The sequence below is a fragment of the Strongylocentrotus purpuratus genome, unplaced genomic scaffold (genome assembly GCF_000002235.5).
Source record: "Strongylocentrotus purpuratus isolate Spur 01 unplaced genomic scaffold, Spur_5.0 spur5_scaffold_20, whole genome shotgun sequence".
Lineage (NCBI taxonomy): Eukaryota > Metazoa > Echinodermata > Echinoidea > Camarodonta > Strongylocentrotidae > Strongylocentrotus > Strongylocentrotus purpuratus.
Window position 1 is genome coordinate 38,610,335 of NW_022145606.1, and position 23,789 is coordinate 38,634,123.

At 37.0% G+C, this 23,789-nt stretch overlaps 1 protein-coding gene across 1 annotated transcript; it reads right to left on the reverse strand.

The window, feature by feature from the left end:
* Positions 1–9,831: 9,831 nt before the first annotated feature.
* LOC105445916 (monocarboxylate transporter 7-like) lies at positions 9,832–23,229 on the reverse strand. Its single transcript, XM_030993926.1, has 3 exons — positions 23,121–23,229; positions 21,382–21,522; positions 9,832–10,757 (listed from the first exon to the last, which is right to left on the reverse strand). Exons 1-3 carry the CDS (start codon positions 23,227–23,229, stop codon positions 9,832–9,834), a joined length of 1,176 nt encoding a protein of 391 aa, XP_030849786.1.
* Between the last annotated feature and the right edge of the window lie 560 nt (positions 23,230–23,789).

A 23,789-nucleotide genomic window follows, 5' to 3' on the forward strand; every position in this document is an offset into this window, starting at 1 on the left:
GTACCAAATCGTGCAATATGTAATCCTATCATAGTTTTTTTTTTTAATTATCTAAAATGATTACAATACTTAAATTATTTACGTTAATGTAACTCGATTTAACTGAGTAAAATCAACATAAGTAAATTCTACTTAAGATGCCGTAGGTAATATTTACTTAATAAAAATAAGGCAATTCTTTTCCTCAATTTTATTGAGTTATTTCGACTATTATTTTTTTACAGTGTACGGTTGGTATTACAGGCCCATTAGAGTGGTATGGCCACATGATAAACTACATGTAATAATACCATAATGATCGAAAGAAGTGAGTGGCAATATAAGAAGAGTGCAAACTCAGCAAGAGCGAATTTACCATTCTTTTTATCACGTGGTACGTTTTTTTGGAGATTTAAAATCTTGATTCGGAGAAGCGATGTATTTAAACTGGTATACAATTTTAAAATTTATATCATTGCGAAACCATGAAAAACTTTTATTTCGAATAACCATATAAATGAAGGATAAGGGAGGTTAACCCTGATAAGCTAGAACTGAATTGATACAAAATCAACGGATGGATTCAGGCAAGGTGTCTTTGCAAATTAAAATATATGTATATGTACAAAACAATAAAAGTCATACAAATGTGTCACTTAAAACGCTACAACTACATGTACTAATATTGCTAATACTTCAGCTACTACAAATACTACTTCTACTTCCCCTACTGCTGCTGCTACTAATACTACTACCAGTTCTTCTACTACGACTACTACTCCTTCTATTACTAATACTACTACTGCGATTACTAATATTACTACCGGGGTAGTCGTGAGAATCCTAGAACAAAGGCAGACAGAGAGAGGATCCATGTCTCTCTCAGTTGCCTAGTATACATTTTAAATTAAAAAGATACGAAACTTGCAGGAAGGAAGGTCTACAAAATATCCCGGGGACATTCAGTAATATTTATCTACGATATTAAGCCCTCCAAACCGTCCGAACAAGTTGTACATTGTATACACCTGACAGAGGTAATGATACCAATATCCGTCATGGTAAACGCAATGATTTGATATCTCTTCTATCTTTAAAAAAAAAAAAAAACTTACATTTTTTCTTTAGAGTGGGGGGGGGGGGGGTCGATATTCTTAGGGTCTAGTTGCAAGTGTTCTTATGATGAAACTAGAGACAATACTTCTCCCTTCTTCTCTGAACTTATCTAAACAAAAGCCTTGAATGATATAGTCTATTCATCCACACTGACCCTGTATTATGCAAGGTGACATAAAGAGGATTATAACACTGTAGAGATTTCTATGAAGGGATTTGCAGATTGTGCTCAAACTTTGCATGGGAATAAAGCGTATCATGTCCTTAATGTTGCCCATCTATCAGCGCAACGTACAGGTTAATCTGATTTACATCTACAGGATATCCAAATGATAGTAATATGCAGGGACGTAAAGAGATTTAGTATTACAAATTCAAGATCAGACAAACATAGCCATACAGAACACTGTAATTTGTAAAATTACAATTTGTAGATGTATAGTGCTTCCACATTTGTAAATTATATGGAAGAAATTATAGTCTTTCAGTCAATGCTAAAAACTAAAAATAGACCATGCTGACAAAATATATCTTTAATGAGCTATAGCTTATAATCTCACCATGAGATATTTCAGTGGTTTTGTGGTGCCACCGTGCCTGTACACATGTCGTTTTTTTTTGAAACCCTAATCGTAGCCTATTGTTTTTTCGTAAAGGAAGTACACAGTGAGAGGGCGCTCGACAAGAATCAATTTTTAGTGATGTTAATTATACTGTATAGGACAGTTTGTCCAACCCGGATCGTTTTGGGCCGAATATGGCGAATACTGCTTTTTTCGGATAGCATCCCCTCCCTCCATAACAAAAGAATATTCGCCATGTAGACACCAGTTGGAACGCGGCCAAATCCTGTGCATAGATGGCTTTAACCCTTTTAAAAGATCTTTTGAATATAGTGAAGCCGACTTTGAGTTTTGCGCATTTTTGAATATTCATAACAAATTAGTGATCGAGGTGCCTTTCAGAATATATTTTGTGTGCCTTATTGAAAAAATACTTCCGGCTGTCTATCGCAGCGGCATATACCGTCGCGGAAGCGGTTTCTTCAAGCTCCCAAGCCGATCCCCCCCCCCCCACCCCTTTTTGACCCTCAACATTCTTCTAGATTTACTCCTGACCTGTGTGTATGAATAATTATAACATGATTTGCATGACCACATATCAGTTGTTATCTGTATGCGTTTTGTACTAATAATTCCTTTCTACCGATAGTATATGCGGACTGGACTACCCCCCCCCCCCCCCTTATCACGCTCCTTGTTATGTCATCCCTCTGATATGGACAAGACTCCCCTGAGTCATGTTTGGTCTGTTTGTTTGTTTGCTTGTTTATTTTTATGTTGTTGTTGTTGTTGTTGTTGTTGTTTTTTGGGGGATGGGGAGGTAACATGACATTTTCGTAATATTTTTGTTGTTGGTACAAGTAGGAAAACCCTACGGTCACAAGGTGGCGCTAGAGCAATCCACCCATATGAATGAAAGAGTCCTCATTTGTCATGGATATCTGTGTTAGCATTCATGTTTGCTTTATACATACATGTTATATGCCACAATTTCGGGAATCAAGTATCAGATTGATAACTTGCATTTGTCACTGAAACCAATTAAAAGCGTAGACAGCATGGAAAAGTAAATAATAAGACCGCAAAGTTTAGATGCGTTTAATGATTTACCTGAATGTATATTGCCCCAAAAACATAAGTACTTGTTTACATTGCCATCATAAATACAAAATAGTAACAACACGATTTCGTTTCTATGCTGTTAGCTTCAAAATCGTTAACTGATCTTAAGCTGGGGTATACGATGCATGATGAGCGATTCGTGAGAGATTGAAAGGAACAATAAAGACAAAAATACAAAGCGATTTAAAATAGAAAGTTTGAGTAATTAATCTTAGAGCCTCTTGAGCATCCTTGCATGGCGGATATGAGCACATTAAAATATAAATTGTTAAGTTAATTACGATTCTTTTATTTCTTTGTCTTGTGTCCGCTAAGTTTTTCTTTTTATTTCTGTATTTCTTCCCTCGGTCTTCAGTATATTTTTGGAGCGGACCTCGAGAAGGGTTTGATCGAGCCACTTACGCATCACCTAACCCTACCGAACATAGAGAAGAACTATTGTGCCAAAGCAGTTTTTACACCAGTCACTTCAACACTAAGGAAATATGCAGACCAGGTTATTCCCATCAAAGATCATGTTTGATAAAGCCTACATTGGCAGAAAGATGTGTTACTCCAGTATTGTAAAGGTAGTCTTTATAACATGCGATTATACAGCAAGAAGACACTCAGACCAAGTTATTTCCACTAAAACTCCTGTACGATGAAGCCTGTATCTACAGGATGATTTGTGACTCCAGCAATACAGTAAGGAGACACTAGCACCAGTTAATTCCAATGAAAGGTCCTGCATAGCTTTTTGAAAAATCGCATGTAAAACTTGCAAATAATCTAGATATTTGCAGACGAATTGCTTGCGAGTTTCCACTGTGATTTCAAAGTTTTTTCAACAGGACCTCTGGCATTCGCTGTGCAAGTCACGTGAATATTTGATTTGTACCTAAATTCTTGCTGTTCCAAGCGGATTGCTAGTAGATCCAGTAGTAAACTGAGGTCCTTTTCAAAGAGATTAATCTACCTTTGCCTCGATCACTGTCTGTAAATGGGTACATGGCAGGACTCCTCAAGATGATATTAATGACAGCCATGCTAATAATCATTTAGCGCCAGAGAATCTGACAGACATGAGGGCTTTACAAGAACCCACTATTATTACTACTATTACAGCCTTATTATTATTATTATCAAATTGGCAACCCGGTCTCTAAATATGTTGTCAGCCTCTTACATTTTATCCTTTGTTGAATGCAAGAAATTGTATTAATTCTATTTTGATCAAAAGATATATGTTTTTAATGCCTATCTCGATCCTATATCCCGGATAACATGTTCTTTCATGCACCCCCATACAAGAGAGGTCTTCTATTCCATTAACATTTAAAATATGGAGATTTTGGGTCATTCTGTCATTCAGATCAGTGGTGAATTGCAAAGGGATGACATCACAACATTCTGACCGCATTGCAAATTAGTCTCACAGATTCTAGGATTTTCATGATTTTGACAGATTCATAACTTTCTTCTTGATTGCCTGATTTTTCTCAAATGTTTAGTGAATTGTTTTTTCAAATTGTTCTGCTTCTATTAAAAACAATTAAATAACAGGGTGGAATTCCCCTTTAAATATTTTGGGTGATTCTATACAAATGACATTTTATTTCATCGTTAAATGAAAATTTCCTGTTCAAACTGCTGACTAATACTTATTTCTGATATTAACACTAGTGATCATGTCAAAATATTCTCATTTTTTGGGGGAAAAAAAGAGGCATATTTCCTAAGCGATACATTGCATACAGAATCACCCTTAAACAGTTTCTGTTTTCAAACAGTACAGATATTGGAGTGCCACTATGGACTTTTGTCACACAAACAGTGTGTGTATAAATAAATATATATATATGTATATATATCATTGTTGTCAGTTTATTATCTATAAGGGTTATCAAAGCTTGGGTAAAGACAAAAGCAAAATATATCTGAGAAACAAGTGGTGATTGATAGACAATTAGGAACTCTGAAGGAAATTGTTAATATTGAAAGTTGAAAAATGACGTCACCGAAAGTGTGGGTAAAATGTGAACTGGCAAATCTGGCATGAGACTGTGACGTATTTCTAGTTTTTTTTAAGTAGTTTATCCAATTTTGTTTGATCAAATTTTCTCCTGCCCTTTTTTTAATTTGTATCTTAAAGCTTTCATAAAAAAGACTCCTGAAAAGAGTTAACGCAATTGTATGACTGTTTTTTAAAATATTTTATTTTAATGTTATGTATTACAAATATACAACAAGCAACTATGAAACGACAGGAATGTATTAATCACGTAATGTCAAAACATTAATAATTTGATAACGAATATCCCTATTGCGATATCGTTTTCAATACCAAAAAGGTTATTTATGTGAAACCTGTGTTTAAAGGCCACTCAAGGGAGACAACAAAATCAGTCTTTATAGGCAGGTAAATATTCATGTATATTTTGTGTAACTTTCTCCAATAAATAACACACTTCGAGGGAAAGAGAAATAAATGAAGTCTTTCATTTAGAGGTTCAAAAACATTTCAGATTGGTGTTCTTTATAGCATCATACTCGGGTCGCAACATACATTGTGCCCATAGCTGGCGCTATAACCCGTGTCATTGGAGACAATCACATCTCCAAACTGTGTATACAGTGCAGAATAAAACAAAATCTGCATATAATGCTATAAACATGATATGACAGTATACAATAAACAAACAGGTCATAAATTTAAAAAAAATGGATATAGAATCAACAAAGTATTAAAATATAAGCAGTTTTCTCAATATGGCAGTATGAAAGATATTATATGCATCTACAAATGATGTCGAGATGAAAACACAAAAGTATAAAGCATATTATAATACATCATATACCGTCTTAAATGAATGAAAACATGATAATTATGAAATGGTAACACAACGGCATAATAAACAACCTATGAAAGTGATCATATGATTTATAAATACATGTTCAACAGTTTATGTTAATACTAAATTAAAAGCAATCAAAGATATATATCAAACACTTCGTGATAAGTGGTTTATCCTATTTTTTTCAAAAACCTTCCTACATTTGACTTTAGGTGAAGGTGAGATACATTATGAATGACTCTTATTTTTCTTTTCTTTTCATTGTAGACAGATTACGGTCCTACATTCCTATGGATTATGGAACATCAACACTATACAATGCGTCCCAGAAAAAAACGTAACCAAGAATTATCGATGTTTTATCATAACGTAATTGCCATTATAATTAATAAATGACACATGTTTGTAAAGCTTAGATCCTCCCCTTTCATTTGATGCAACTCATATTATGTTTATATTTCACGCATAAGAGATTAAACACAATTTGAAGAGAGGAAACAAAAAAATCATTTGGCGGGCAGTATCTGAATTTCAAAGTTAAAATCACATTTCCAGAAAGTTCAATTTCTTCCCTTTCATATGACACCTCAATCGGTAAAAATGAGCCAGGAATAATAAAGTTCAAAGTAATTCTTGCATTTTCATAATTTGATTAAACGAGTTCGTTTTCACTGGCTGCCTGCCGTAGCAACAAACGGAGTTGACAAAAGACCTAACTCCGTTTCGTTGACGATCAGCCATGCAACAAGTCTTTGAAAGTAATGTTTGTGTTTGTAATTTCTTCTGTGACATATCTGCTTGCAATATTTTATATTTGTAAAGATAACATACAAAATGGATATTTCAGATGAAGGCCGTATTTCACCTAGGAATCAGATTTTACTGATGCCTTGTAACAAACCAAGATGGCAAAGATGATAAGATTGACCATCGCAACGACAAGAGCAATACCATACGATATGAAGACTGTGTGCATCGAAGATGTGACATCATATATGTGCCCTGATCGAAATGAGATAAAGAGAACAGTTAAGTTTCATAGTCATGTCAAAATAATAGAATCTGAATGTTATAGTTTATCATTATCATATGAAACAATGATAGGCCAGTGATATGGTTAACGTGATACGCCTCCCCCCTCCCCCCTTTGCCTCCCCAGAAAGTTACAGGCCTGCGGTTATTTTAATGTTCAAGTTAAAATGACTATGCTAGACCATGCAGGTTTTTTTTATCAAAAGCCCTCATCGTCGTTTTAACTATCGACCAATCGCTGAGTCGGCAATACAGATGCGACGGCTGCCGAGGTCAGATTTGGATTTTTACGCGCCTTGTGAATGATATCATCTTCCCGTTAACAATGCGATCGTATGCATGCTCTCCTTGAAAACTGAAGAAAAAAACTCAATTTTCGCTTAATATATTGTCGACGATTAAAGTTTCACTTGCCGCATCTCTTCTTCACTTGAATATATAAAGCTGTCTTGTCCTCAATTACATTCACAAGTAAAAGGTAAAATGTTAAAGCCAAAGTATCAACCAAAGTGATATTTCAGCGTTATCTAGTGTTTTTACAAGCAGATCTATTTATAATTTAAGTAGTAGATTTTCAACTTTAAAGTCTAACTTCTGTACATTGATGAAATATGTTACTTTTATGAAGCAAGTAGTCTTTACCCCCCTTACACCCCTTAAGGCATAACATGCACTTTGTTTGGTGAATCGCATTACCCTTTTTTATTAAAGTTATGGCATGTCCATTTTAGTTTGCATCTGTTTAGAACAACAACCGACAAATGTATATCCAACATTTTGTTAATTTAATAATGGGGTTAATGGGGTTGTTTCAATATTATATTAACACATCTTTAAAGTCAATATTTTGAAATCTTATATTCCCATTTAGCCTAAAATTTAGATGAGTAACAATAGTACCTGAATGTGACAGATTTTCACCCAAAAAACACGCTGTTTTAGGAGCTGCTGCTGTAAGTAAGTACTAGACAACTTGCTAGCCGCGGCAAGTAACAGGTGTAATCATATTTAAAGTGAAAAGTTATGAATGTGATTTTTAGCAATTACTTAAAGATAAACTTTAGTACTGGTAATGCGATTACATTGTGAAAGAAAAGGTGTGGAAAGGATCAGAAACAGTTGATCATGTAGCATGTAAGTATTGGTGTGCACTGCAAGGTTCTGGAGTCATCAAAATCATAATAAATTTGACCGAGTCTTGGTAAAGTAACAAGCACATACACAGAAAGCTATGTATGGGACAACACGCATGGTGTCGGGGTTGGTACTACCTTGATTCCTTGTCTTTTTTTATGCTCATTACTCAGCCAGTATACATTTTCTTCCAAAATTGTTTGGCACATGTCATTTATTTGTAATCTTGAACATTCAGTGTAAGTTTCGTTTGATTCTGTGAGAAATAATTTTCTTTTTTTTTACCAGTACTCAACTTTATCTTTAAGCTACACATTTTACTTATCTAGCTTATGCCTTTACTATAAAGATTTTAGTAGTTAGTAATTATTTATTTGTTATGAACACGGATTATTGTTTGTGAGTTCATTTTTCATGCACCTTTATTTACCCTTGGCTGTCAACAATACAGTGATGCACTGACATTTGTTTGTGTATATTTTATTTGAAAAATTAAAAGGATAACACAGAAAACATTTTGAAATGCATAATCAGTACTTGCTATTGTATTTTCATTGGTAGTTTAGGATATACATGATCTGATTTAAAATTCAGCATTTATATCTCGAGTTGTCACTACCATAGGTCAAAGCAGTTGCACTTTAAAAGAAGCCTTTATTTATTTGATGTATTATCTGTGTTTTTGTTTTTATAGCAAACATGTCGGTAATATACTGGTTAGAAGAAATCTCAGATGTTATGAATAAATCGATTATCACTAGTATTACATGATGATCAGTATTTATAGTTAAATACGTTAGTGAAGGGATTATATTTAAATATACTTTCAGTTTGAATTCAGTTTGTTCAAAACATAATTTAACCAGGTGTTATGGTAAGGATTGCTAACAAACATGACAAACTATATTCTAGAACTCGAATCGTATAGCCCGCAACTTTCGAGCTATTTCTGATCAAATGTTTTGAGCTTGCTACAAAATGGTGCTCAGCAGCTGTCAAACCATATTATTCCTAGCCACTCTGGTCAAACATTGTCTACCACATACTCCGAGATTTCAAATATAAAACATGATTATCGTCGAGTTGTAAAATTTTGATTTACTGAAATGTATGATTCACTAATCAGGAGATATTACTCACTTACATTCATGTTATTTCTACTTTATGTAATATTTCATATAGTTTCATTTTTACAAATTGCAGCCATGGCTTACAGGTTGCCTTTTTTGTTTTGTCTTAAAAGGTGTCACAATGTATGGACACTCAATATTTGACGAAAGTGATGAAATAAATATCTTAAAATATACCGACCAAAACTGTGCACCAAAACGTTATGTTAGTGATAATGAATAACAAGACAGGTACATGTAGTATCTGATTTTAAAACTAACTGTTGTTATCAAGATACTCCATGGAATAATTTTACATAATAATGACAATAATAAAGCTTGTATAGCAAATATGTCTCTGAGTCTTTGTAATAGTGACATAAGATATTCCCCTTTCAGGAAAAAAAATCCATTGGAATCTATAGTCTATGACTTCCAATAAAATATATCTAGAACGTATGCACCAAATCGCGCCAAATGAGTTTGAAAATTCAATTTTCTTTCGACTTCTGAGGGGCCTACATCCCCCTCAGACACCACTTCCCCTGTCCGCGCCACTTCCTATTTTACTCCATTGTGCCCCCCCCCCCCCACATTTTAAAAAGGATTTGACGCCCCTGATTGAACCCAGTTCTATTATGTGTTACACAAACTATGGACAATGGATCTTAAGATTAATTATTTTAGTCATGAGACAGTCACGTACCAAGTGGCGTCAATAAAACATTGTTTATGAGGAGGAGGGAAAAACAAATTTCCCAACAAGCAATAATACAAAAGTTTCGCCCCTGACAGACATTTAAATAGAGGAAAAGCACAATTATGGAGAAGGAAAGGAGAATCCCATCTCTCTCTCTCTCTTCAGAACAAACCTTTGATGTGCCTGTTAAAATAAGTAGATTTAATCACCAATAATTAACCTATGCATACCAGTACCCCCTATGTATATGTACCTGATACTGTATCTCCCACTCCTATACCAACTGCTTCGATGAAGAGAAAGAGGGAGAGTGCACTCGGTATATTATCTGCATCTCTTACTGCTAGCTTCGCCATCACGGATGTAATAGATTGAAGCACGAACAGGAATAACCCTTGAAAACAAGCCATTATTGCTAAGAAGATGAAATTCGAACTGAGTGTGTCCAAGAAGAAAGAGATGGCAGACATCAAGCAACAGAAGATGATGATGATTGTTGGGTCGTAGTTAAAGTGAAGGAGGACCACAAAGACAATGCTTCCAAATGTACCAGCAATGCCTGCAATCGAAGACAAAAGTACGGCTCTTGATGGTTCTATTCCCAAACCCTCTGCGTGAGGCACTAGGAATAAGATCCAAGCATAAAAGACGTACTTAGCAAAAAAGACGGCAGGCATAACTAGTGTACATAATGGCTCTTCGACCAGAATGAAAGATTTGAACAACTCTCCAACTGAGGGAAGAGAATGAAAGAAGTCCACTACCACCTGCATGTATTCAGTGTTTGAGCGTGAGAAGCCATCCTTATCTGATTCAGTTCCCCCATTTGAACATCCTTGATGCTTCTCGTTCTCTATGGTAGAGTGACTATCTCTTGATGAATGTGTGTCCATAAGCTGTGTGTTTTCTTCTGTCCTCGAAGGGAGGTCCTTTGGCGGTCTAAGAATCATCGCAGAGACCACAGCATGAAGTGTGATCCCACCTAAGATGAGACAGGCACCGTCATAGCCATACGCTTCAAGCGACCTCTCGACAATGATGGGTACTGTGAAGACACCACATACGACACCAAACTGTGTTAGAGAATTCGAGAAGATAAAGGACTTTGGGAAAAATCTGGCGAGGGTAACCAATGTGGAGAAGACTGCCATAACTATTCCAAATCCTATAGTAAAAGAAGAGAAGAAAATTGTAAATAAATCACATCTTAATTTCGATGATAATGTTGGTCTTAATGCATCAAACTCGTCTTTTTTAAAGTACGGTATATGGTTTAATTATTAACATCTGAATTAATTTTGAAATGTATTAGTATTCCTTAATCAAAACACTCATCAAACCTAAATTGAGAATACTAAGATTTTTATGAAAACTAATAGGGAGTTATCAATATCTCAAAGACAATAATATCTATTAGCATAAATCCAATTGGTTATTTATTCTTTCAATAGGTATTACGGTTCCGGAAAGTTTCGATGAGGGGTTATGAAATGAGAGGAGAAAGGCGTGTCATTAACCCTAACTGTACTGGGGGGGGGGGCTGGGAGCCCTCCTCCACATTTTCAAATATTTTCGCCGCAAACGCTTGGAATTTAAAATGTTCGTGTTTTTTTTTTCTCCCTAAAGTCTTATGCACATTTTGATACCATTTTCGTCGAAATCGGATATACCGGTGTTACATAACACTTAGTATGCGCATGTCATCAAAAAGTGCTATAATTGCATATATTCATGTACAAGCAGAAATGTGAATACAGGTTTAGATGTATTTCTTCATAAGTGGGAGATATGAATTGATATCAAATTGCTTTGATATGTTTCTCAAAGTAACTTCATGTATTCCAGAACAAAAGAATACATTAGAATTAAAACAATAGATATAACAAGAAATACAAGACAATAAAATACATAAGAAAATAAAATGATGAATTTGGATTTTTCTTCCGGATATGAGCAGTGATATGCAGATGGGTAGAGGAGAAATATTATTCTACAGTGAGAAAGTGGGTGAAATAAATGTTTTTGGCTTTGCTGACAGTGCTAAACATACTGTTAAAAAACAACAAAATTAAGAACATTAACTTATGCATTTTCAAAAATCCTAAACTTAATGAAACTTCATTTATTCAATACACAATTTTCAAGGTTCTTCACAAGCCTAGAGACAAATGTAGAGTTTTCTGTAAAATGCATAAATTAGCATTTTGCATAATTAAATAGGCCTAGGCTATAACGACAAAAAATTGCATATTAGGAAAAAAACGAATTAAACCATCTTGTTCCCAGGCTTACGTGAATATCTAAAAACACGCACAGTGTTGTGTTCATCGGACATTCGACAGTCGAGAACATAGGGGGGGGGGCTCTTCTGGTGCTCTTCTGGGATGACGGTTTCCCATTAATGAAATAGATTTATCGATTGCTATATTTTTGTACTTTTTAATGAATTATAGTATTAAAATTTCCCCCTGTTACATGTTGTTCACAAAACGAAGTAAAGTTTTGGACACATGTCCCCTCTCTTGCTTGCCTCGTGTTTGGAAGAGATACGTAGATGACACCTTCATCATAGTTCCCATCTCTGAAACAGATAAGCTGCTTAAACACATGAATAACCTTGAACCAACCATCAGAGATAGAGTGTGAAGGGAAGATAGCATTCTTAGACACTCTAGTTCATAGACACGACAACCATAGGCTCTCCACCTCAGTCTATAGGAAGCCTACCCACACAGACCAGTACATAGCGTTTGACTCTCACCATCCCATATCGGTGAAGAGAGGTCTAGTGAAATGTCTATTTGACAGAGCTTCACGCATTGTGACAAGTCCACAACAGCCATGCAAAGAACGGACCCGTGTTCGCAGTGCCCTGAGTCTCAACGGTTACCCACGCCGTTTTATACACAATACCAAGAATAGATCGTCGGAACCCAGGGATCAGAAGGTATACAAGACTTTTACAGTCTTGCCGTACATTGATGGGGTCTCCCAACAACTCAAGCGCCGCCTAGAGAGCCATGGCATTCGAACGGTTTTCAGATCAGATACCACCCTACGTCAACAACTTACACGCCCCAAGGATCCAATTCCTCTACATAGACGGGACGGCATTGTGTACAACATCCCTTGTAAAGGATGTGATAGATCCTACATCGGTGAAACTGCCCGTCCGATAAAAGAAAGAATCACTGAGCATAAGAGGGACGTCAGACTCCGTCGAACTGACAACTCAGCCGTAGCCGAACATGCTTGGGATAACCAGCATCAACCAGACTGGGACGGGGTTCAGTGCCTTTCCCAGGAACGGCATTGGTATACACGGAGGGTAAAAGAAGCTATCAATATCCGTCTCAATCCTAATAATTTCAACAGAGACAACGGGATCGATATCCCCGAATTTTGGATGCGGACGATACGCCGCCATGACACTCGCCGTCCCACCAGCCAACAACGGTCGATTCCATTCAGCAGACGGCCCGAGCCAGCGGCCCGTTGATTGGTTGAGTACCGTATGCGTCGGCCAATAGGCCTGGTGCATCAGCCGAACCAGCGGCCGAACCAGCGGCCTTGGTGATTGGTCGATCACCGTGTGCGTCGACCAATAGGCATTGGGCGTTATTGTTCCAATTATCGATCGAATTATAGACCGCTCCGCCGGTCCTCCCGTAAAGTATAAAAGACCCTTGCTTACAATAGTTTTTATCACCTGACGAAGTATCGCAGTAGCATACGAAACGTCGTGATCTTTTAGATTCCTTATTGACCACATTGTGAGACAAACGAATATCACTAGCGATATTATTTTCGATAAAGTTTTGTTATTGGAGAATGTTCATTGATTTTAAAAACTAACTTTATTGTCATTATTGCAAAAGGGGAAACTTTGATTGGACCAGGTTATCAAAATTCAATGCTTGGAAACATTCGAAGTAATGATTATTATCAATTACAAAACGCTTACATATACCCCGGCATAGCACCTGAAAAGCACTCCGATCGCTGGTGAGATGTGTGACGTCACATGTTGAACATGATTTGCACATGCAGCGATGTCCCATGATATCTCACACATTCTTAGTGCCGGTTTTATGATCTTCTCTTAATTTATTTCTCTTACTTCACTACCCTTAGGCTAAATGTGTAATCTATTGCCTCACTCTAAACCCCACGCATGGTATTAATTTGATGAAAAATGCAATGATAAGAAAATAAAAGAATCCGTTGCTTGTAAACAAAATAAGACGTCATTGTAATTTATAAATATAAAACAAACCGAAGAAAATGCAATAAATTATCAATAATTCATGGAATTTTCCCCGATTCCCAAAAGAAAAAAACATTTTGTTTGCCCATGCCTTGAGCCATAATGCATGGCCGTACAGAGGATATGTTTATGTTGGGGACCGGGGTAAAATGCAATGAATTATTGATAATTTATTGCATTTTCTTTTTTACAATTTTATTTGTGGGAACTGCTCCTTACCCTAGCCCCCGCTGCGTACATTCATGGTTCAGTGGCAAAGCAATGGCCTCGTAATTGTAAGGCCCTAGGATGAAAACCGTGTCGATGTGCTATATATATTAGTGCCCTTTTGTGGAGCATTAATCCTCATAACTGTCATTAATGACTTAAGGGCGTAGGTCCCCTAGTTGATAAGCATGCTTAGGGGAGCCTTCCAAAGTTGCGACTGTGCCGCGACGCGTCGGGGCGCAGAGCAGGATATGAGAACAAAGGAGGCGCCTTTATGCGCCCATTAGCGCCTTTTTGCGTCGGATAGGAGAGGACTTCAGTTGGTTGCCAGCTCATTAAAATCTGGCTATTGTTTGGAGTCTCATTGTTACGAAATTACCCCGCCGGGGCGCGCCCCGGTGAAGCACTTGACATTTGTGAATGGGAGCTTAAACTTTGAATAGCTTTCGCGCCCTTTCGCGCCCGGTCCGGCGCATTAGTTATTCATGTAGTGCCCGCTTGTTTGTCGCTCTCGTCTTGCGAGATTTGACTCTGAAAAGCATTACTTTGGCTACTGATTTGTTTTAATATTATTTTACGTACATGACATTGGTTACAATGTTTGTTTATTTTCCTCTCAACATCGGAGTTCTGTAGGCGTTAACGTTGGCATGATTGTTCATTTTTTCATCTCCTCCTGTTCTGTTCATGTTTGTTTTCAATATACTGTATCAATTTTAATACAAATTGATTTGTTCACGAAAAAAAACAAATTTATTCTATACTTTGATACCCCACTCTCTCACATTGTTTTCCTCGTGCATGTTTTGACACTTTAATTGTAATTTTATATTTCCTTATTAGCGATGTTATCGCATGTTTCGATTTTCTTGTTTTTTTTAAAACAATTTTTGTTGCATCTTGTAAACAGTTCTGTCGTATGATCATTATAAATCATATAATTATATCATCAGTCTGTTATTTCAATACATAGATCCTTTGAATCTTCTTAAAATTAGAGAACGTATTTTAAAATCCGTGATGTTGAAAATGATACTTAATCAAGAATGTCGTAGTTTCTCCTTGAATTGGATTTAAAAAGCGTTTTATCTGTATTAACATGTTGTTAATGCAAATGATATCCGTTTTGTCGGGAACATCATCAATATGTTTCGTTTAAGGAAGACGCTCATTTTCAGAATGTTCTTTCTTTGCAAAACACTAATGTTACGAAAAAAATTAAATACACTGTACCCGTATCATCGGGGATATCGCAAAACTCCCAGGGAGATTATCAATTGCAAATCAACATAGTAAATTATGCCTAAATCGTAAGAATAGAGCATGCATTAAAAAAGAAGAGAGTTACCAGGAAATGATGTTTGAAATTTCACCCCGAACATATCTCAAGAAGAAATTAGTTTATCATTCTGTGTCAGAGAATTTTATCGAATATTTCTTTGTGACGAAGGGGGGGGGGGGTTACATCCGCGGCCAGTTTTAGATCTAGGTCATTGTTAAGAAGAACTAAAATACGTATATATTGTGCTGAATAGGGGCCACGTGTTATCGAAAGAGTGTAGTGCGTTCTAGAACAAATACAAGCCATGGCAATTCGTTGAATTGCTTCTCGTAACAGAACTGTCTCACTGTCTAAATAAGGATCCATCCGGGGGATCCATCATGCACGTGTTGGTATCAAGTAGTAAACGGAATTAATAATGATTGCGTTGTTTTGGGACATTTTTTTTCGGGGGGGGGGGGTAGCCCTTATTCTTCTTCTACTGGTTCATCAAGAAACACAAATAGTGCTGAAATTTTCCGCAATCCCTTTAGCGCCGAGGGTAGAAAAGCCTTTAGAAAAGTCAGCTGGACAATAGCAATTTAATGTTGGTCAAACAATCAGCGAGAAATACTGGGCAAACAGATATTAGCCCACGTCTTCAATATAACCAGGGAATCCCGATATAACTAAGCACATGCTCACAATATGAATATCAAATCTGGCTATTGTTTGGAGACTCATTGTTACTGTCTGGTAAAGGGGTACTTTTCACGCACCAAAGTCCGGCTCGTCTAGTCAGTGGCGGATCCAGGGGGGGGGGGTTGGGGGGGTTGCAACCCCCCCCCTTGGGCGGCCCAAAAAAAAAAAAAAAAAAAAAAAAAAGGAAAAAAAAAGAAAAAAAGAAAGAAAAAAAGAAAGAAAAAAGAACGCACGCTGGAGAGAAACCCTTTCAAGTGCAAATATTGTGAGAAGATATTCAACTCATCAGGTAACTTAACCAAACACATGATAACTCTGGATATAACTGTGTATTTAACTGTTACTTGATTTAAAAAGACGTTATCATGCACTGCTTTTTATGGTCTCCATTGTGTTAATAGATGCCAGGAAAACATCACTTACGGGGTTCAAATAAACACCCCAAAAAAAATCGGCTCGCCGCTTCGCGGCTCGTGGACGATGCTCCGCATCGTCATTATTTTGGTCAACCCCCCCCTTAGCAAAAAGCTAGATCCGCCCCTGCTAGTACACACAAATCCGGCCCGTATTGACTTTACACACTGGACTTAAGGAACTGTTTTCAAAAGGAGGGAAAATGCATATGCGTACCCTACATAACACTCATTGGGGATGGGGGGGGGGGGCTGCGCTTAAAGGCGAAGCGCTTTTTGTGAATTGTGAATTTGTGAATTTGAAAAGCTTTCGCGCCCGTTCCTACGCATTAGTTATTCATGTAATCCCCGCGTGTGTGTCCGCTCTCGTCTTGAAAGATTTGACTCTAAAATTTTCACTTTGGCTACTGATATGTTTTATTATTATTTTACGTACAAGCCATTGATTTAGATTGTTGTTCTGATTGTTTATTTCCCTCCCAAACATCGAAGTTGTGTTGAAGTTGGCATGATTGTTCATTTATGTTCATTAATGTGTTCAATACTTGTATTATATTAATTTCTTCACGAACAAAACAAAAACGATATGTATAATTGTATTCCTTCTGTATGTTTTGACACATTATTTGTTTCATATTACATTTATTTTGTTCTGTCATCCGATCAAAATAGGTCATATATCTATATCATCACTCTGTTCTTTCTCATGCAAGATCGATTTAAAGAATAGAAACGTAGGTTCTCTAAATCTTCGCAAAATCAGCTATTGTATTTAAATACCCGTGATTTAAAAATGATACTTATAATCAAAGAGATTGAAAGATTCTGCTTGAAATAAGCGTATAGGGTGTTTATAAATATGTCATACAAAACAAACAAACATCTGCAAATTAAAGATATTACAATAATGCTAATCGTATTGTCGGGAGCCAGCATCATCAAAACGTTTCGGTAGATGGAACAATTCGAAATCGCCTATCTGTTCCAAACATGAAATTCGATCGAATATTTCTTCGCGAAGAAACTGTATTGGTGGTGGCATTTGTCGTAACAATTTGTTATCGTCAATGTTCGTGACATTTTGACGTTTCATAATTGTTAGCTAGCGCTAGTAAAGTCTTTTGTTTTAACGTGCACTGTATATAGTTATAAGGCCTGAACACGTCATGTTCACATTGGGTGTTATATAGCATACGGATATTATAGTACATGTAACTTTTAAAAGCACTTTGTTTTTGCAACGCAATGACAAAAGACAGCTCTTTGAGCAGCTAATAGTTGTTGCGCCCATTGTTCCGCTCATAGGCGGCTATTCCCAATTACCGGGCATTATTTGTTATTGTATCATTAGTTAAGTTTATTAATCTATTCATGTTTTCTATTTATTTATTTAGTTTTGGGGAGGGGGGATGTCGTATTACGAATTCATGACCCTTATACATAATGACCATGTTCTCAAATTACGAATAGCGGTCTTCATGAATAGTTGTCCAATGAATAGCGGTCCTTATAACTAGCGAGCGGAGCCCTCTTGATTGGCCTCTGCCATTTTGGTCCGGCCGTTCACTTCGCCGCCCCCTCCCTCACACACACACATAATACGCAACCTTAATGTGTAGCTAAACAAGAATCTATAGCAAGTCGGACAATTATAGCGATCAAACAATAGCCTTGCTCGGCCGCATGAAATCCTGCCACGGCATTCTATGTTTTTACCTTTAGAGCAAACTTTTCTTTTGTATTCGCTCCATAGAACTCTACTTTATCTTACAGCGAGGTAAGATGAAAAGAGCGTCATCATGAGTAGATCTATTGTTTGATGTTATCCTTCTTCTCCCTAGTTAAGCCAAACCTTCAATTTAGGCCTATCCATAAAAGGTAGCTTTCTGTACCGTTCGCTTTTTTTTTCCTGACTGCTATATGAAGCATGTGTATGCTCTGAATTAGGCAAACAGGGGACCGGCGGGTTTAAGATCCTCTCCGAACGAAATGTAATGTTGAGTTATGCCTTACCATAGCATATCGACTTGGTTTCTAACCAGGGAGCTCCCGGTTACGAGCTGCTCTGCTCTACCACTGGGCTATAGCGCCTCCCTCCTTTTAAAAAGATCTTTTAAAATTTGCCGTTTTTTTTTTTTTAGAATAAGAATCGAAACATGTTTGGTATGTTTTTGTATCTGTGCATTAAGATTTCAAAATTTCACTTTCACCACTTAATTATACAAATCTACGAATAAATGTTTCGAATAGTGTTAGAGCAGAAATCAATGTTTGTATTTGTGTCCCTGCCCGTTTTGCGATCATTTAGTACATGTAGCGCAAAGTAGAAGTCGAATGATAAATTATCATCATGAACTGATTAATGTTTTTTTCTTTTTGTCTTTTTTCTATTTATTCCACTTTTAAAAAGAGCTATGGAATTATTATGATTTAAAACGCCTTTTGGACGGGCAATTTTCGAAGGCAAATCTCGGGCGTGAAATCCTGCCACGGCGTTTTATGTTTTTTTTTCCCCCTGAGGCCACTTAACAAAATATACATGTTTAGCGTCCCCGCCCGCTTCCTTTTTGGGGCAGCCTCCTATTTTTTTTTGGGGGGGGGGGGGGAAATTTGTTTTATTTTTGTATTTTATTTAATTTATTTTTTTAAATAATTTTTGAAAAAAAAACATGAAAAACAATACTAAAATGGATCTATTACTGATTTTGTTTAAAAGTTAAAAAATGTCGGCGGCCATCTTGAAAAATAGCCCGACTGTCAGGGAAAATATACCGAGCGGCCATTTTGAGCGGCCATTTTGAAAAAAAAAAAAAAAAGAGAGGGCCTCCTCCTTCCTAGTTTTCGAGAAAACAGGACACTAATAAACAAAAAATTATTTTGCCTTAGAGCGAACTTTTCTTTTGTATTCGCTCCGTAAAACTCTGCTTTATCAAACAGCGAGGTGAAATGAAAAGAGCGTCATCTTGAGTAAATCGTTTGTTTGATGTTATCCTTCTTATCCCTAATAAGCAAACCTTCAATTTATTAGAACCAAGTCATGGGAGGAGAAAAAAAAAGGATTTGACTGACAAAATATAAATTCTTCCAAGCTCAGGCTGTGGCGATGTGCAACGCGTAGCGTGAATATGAATGACGGAAGAGAAAGATAATTCCTTTGTCCATTATACGACGCTAGAATCATATCGCGATGTGGGAATTATACAAATATGTTGATAATCATTCAAATTACAAACATACACAAGCGACCCAAACAGTAATCAATTTGCCGACTATAACCGCATACATGTAGTCATTCACATCATTCCTCTTCAATTGTTTGTTGTTGGGGACAATTAAGCTCGCAATTAACCAACCATTAATCGTACATAGTCATCTTTATTTCACATTTCATACAGTCGTCACAAAAATTAAAAGGAGGCGTATTAAACCCAACAAAAATAAATCATAATTTATTCTGATCAAGATGAACGAGTGTGTTGATTGCCCCCCAAAACAAAGACGATCCCACCAGACAAGTTCATGCTGTGCTGTAGTAATGTACATCGCAAAGCTTCGCCACAATGATTGGAAAGGTAATACCCCGCCCGTTACGACGCAAAACGGCGCGAGAAGAATAGATCGCGACGCGAGAAGAATACATCATTTTTTTTTTTACAAACAATGGAAAGTTTATCAGAACGAAAACCGGAGGAGGGGAAGACAGGCTTTGGCCGACAAATACTTTCTGTATATCAAGTTTAAGCTGTACCGCGCATCACGAGCGAGAACAATGACGGGAGAGATAATCTTCCATCGCCTGGTGGGGCGCAAAAGGGCGCAAGAAGAATAGAGCGGGTTTATACTAACAATAGACAGTTTCTTTTCATATGCAAGAATCAGGTGAGGGTGACTATTGCGCCCCTTCGCGCCCCTTTGCGCCTCAATGCGTCTCTTGGGACGCGACTGTTCTATTCATCGCGCCCCGACGCGTCCGGGCACAGTCGCAACTTTGGAAGGCTCCCCTTAGGCAGTCACGCAAAACAAACACTGGCAAATTAGTATTCAATAAAATCTGAGAATGTATACTATCATCTAGATCTATTAGGAATAAATCATTTACATTTACATGGTACGTCACATTTTCAAGAAAATGGCCGCACCCATGTCATGCCAAAAGGCATCACATCATGCCCAGAATATCTTCATTTATATATCTCTTGTACATTTTCGTGAGGAATATTGTACATTAAAGGGCAGGAATACATCTCATTTTTCAGAATACCTACACTTATTCTTTGGGGTGAGGTTTCCCTTAAAACCCCCTCTCCAACAGATACGATTGTGCTATTTCGAATTCCTTAGATGGGTTGTTTTCAAACAAAGTTCCGGGAAGATATCACAATCAAGTTTTTAAAAAAGGGGAAATATCTTGGGGTATTTTATAGCTCTAACCAGTAAGATTTAATGAAAAGGTAACAGGTAAATCGAAAATGGTTAATCTAATTACAATTCAGTCTTCATAAAGATTTAAGATACTATACATAGGCCTATACACGCGGCTAAGTTTCTTCCTCACATGCATGGCCCGTTGACTGATTGCTATCATGGCATATCCATTAAGCAACAAGAGGTATTTAAAAGAATAAACATAGAGGGTAATGTATAGTTAGCAGGACAGTGGCGGTTTGGGGAGGGGGTTAAGCCCTCTGAAATTGTTTTGCAAAGCAAGAACCCCCATGTCCCCCCCCCCTTCACCCGAATTATGTTATTATTATTATACTTATTGTTATTAGTAGTAGTAGTATTACTATTACTATTACTATTTATTATTATTATGATTATTATTATATGTGGAACAGAGAGACAAGGAGAAGTAGGCCTAATGACGTCATGTTTTGTGACCATAGCATAACGTTGATCCAAAGAACTATTGTTATCCAGGAATTACACGTCTACTTACCTGTTAAAGATATCAGTATACCGAGTTCAAAGACTGAGTTTGCAAGCGGGGCGCACATCATAGATATTGCGGCCAGTAGTCCACCGAACATTCCTAAGTTTCGAGGCGTCATCACTTTAAGCAGAACATTAGCAATGGGAGCTATTGGGGTTAAAAAATAAAAAATAAATATACATGGATTTAAAAAAAATCACAACGACAAGTATGATGCTGCATGTCTAAATGTTGTTGTGCCACAAGATGGAGAGGCACATGCTTCATAATTGTAGACTTATTCGGCAATTATTAACAAAGCATTCTAATTCTGGCTATAAAGTATTGTTTCATTTTTACAACTAATTTGTGTTTACATGTCCAAGTTTTGCTCCACAGTATATAAATACACTTGTAAGAACGAATATATAGTACATATAACGTTGGTTCACTTACAACAGACGGTGAGTGTTAGAGATCAAATAATGTTATGTTTTTTCCTTAGTTTTAGGTATTCTGTAATTTCCTATACGTTCACGTGCAAGAAAACGATATTCATTGGTATTACCGATATAAATGGATATCATCTGAGAAGCAGAAACAAATATACTGGGTCGTAGGTCCTATTAACTTAATCGTGGCAACTTGATCTGAGTAAGAGCGTATGGACAACAAATTGTTTAAGTCAAATATTTATGGAACGTTTATTACTTCACGGAAAAACTTACGCCGACTAGGAGGCCACGTCTGAACATAGCTAATGTTCGAGTCCCGCCATCCCGTTCACTCGAACACTTCCTTTCACCAGGGACGTGATAGAGAAGGACTGGAATCAAGCCGGCGAAACTCTTGTAATTTATTCAAACGCATTCGTGAGTAAAAGCGTAACAATGGGATGTGTAACATTTCACATGGCTTTGAAGTACCATGCTCCGAACCACGCTTCCACTGCGGGAACTTTCGGAAGCCAGGCACCAGTTTTACATTTATTACAAAATATTGAATTACAGGCAAAGTTTCAGTGTAAATCAAAAACTTTATATGGGCATTGTATTGGGAATAGTGCATCAAACACATTTTCAAATTTAGAACTCCGTCGTTCCTATAATTTGTGTACCAGAGTTGGTAAAAGAAAAATTACATCCTGACAAAAACTCAATAGTTTTGGATAATGCGCTGATTTGTGCATGTTTTAATGTCCCGTTATTTGATCCATGATTTACAATCTTCAATGACATTAAGTTTGCTAATGCGTGTTTTGGGGTGTTTTTGCGTGTTTTTTGTATTTTTGAAGTTTAAAAAAGGATGAAATTACACAAGGTTGTGTTCGCTTGTTCTCCTCTTTACACATTCAACAATGGATGAGAAATCATTGACAGGGACAGCGAACAGTTGCTGTGATACCATTTTCTGATGTAGGAATTCTAAATCCTGAAATTCATGCGCTCTTTTATCTCACCATCTCGTCAAGTTGCAGATTAGCGCATAACTTTTCGGCGGCCTGGAGCTTGGGGTCAAAGAAGAGCGGCTTGATTCCAGTCCTTCTCTATCACGTCCCTGCTTTCACTTACTTTGTTTATAATAACGTAAGAAAACTACTGTATAGCAATATTCTGAAGGATTTCTATGTCATAGTATATGATATATATTATGTATGTCAAGTTATTTTGATCCTTTGTACGTTTATATAATGTGAGGAAACAAATTTCCAATATTGGACAAAAAATTGGAATTTAAAAAAAGGAAATACAAATGTATTATATTACCTGTCATGAACATCAGTGAATGCAGACTGCATATGAAGCCAATTGTCTTGTAGTCACTATCGTACCGGTCCACCATCTCGGGAATGAGAACTCCAAACGATTTAGCCATCCCGCCATCCACAAAGAGGACTAGACACCTACTGAGAACTGTGGCGTACCGCCACGGATCTTGGGAATCATTTAGATGTGTAATTGGAGCCATTGTTGTTGTTGTAAGGCGCCCTTGATGCTGTTGTAAAGAGACACAAAAAAGAGAGCAGAAAACTAAGTGTGTGAGCCTCTATTACTGGTTTTAGGTTTACAAGCCTTATTATCCATAGCTACAAACGGAGCTAAGTTTTAAGCGACTGAGAACTCCGTCTTCAGACGACGAAGTGCGTGGAGAAAGCGGCAATTTTAAAACGAATGAGGGATGCGCCACACCCATCGATGATCCTAACATAGAGGTATGTGGTTACAAATCTGACCCTAACTCTACGCAGGGAGGTGATAGAGAAGTAGTGGAAACTCGTGTAATTTATTGAAACGCATGCGTGAGTTCTAAGCGTAAGACTAGGGACTTTTAGATTGAGTGGACGAGAACACGACGAACGCCGACTGATCATGCGTCTCAACGTACTCAACTGCCCATGTTGACTACAATTACAAATCTTTTAGATTTCAATCGAC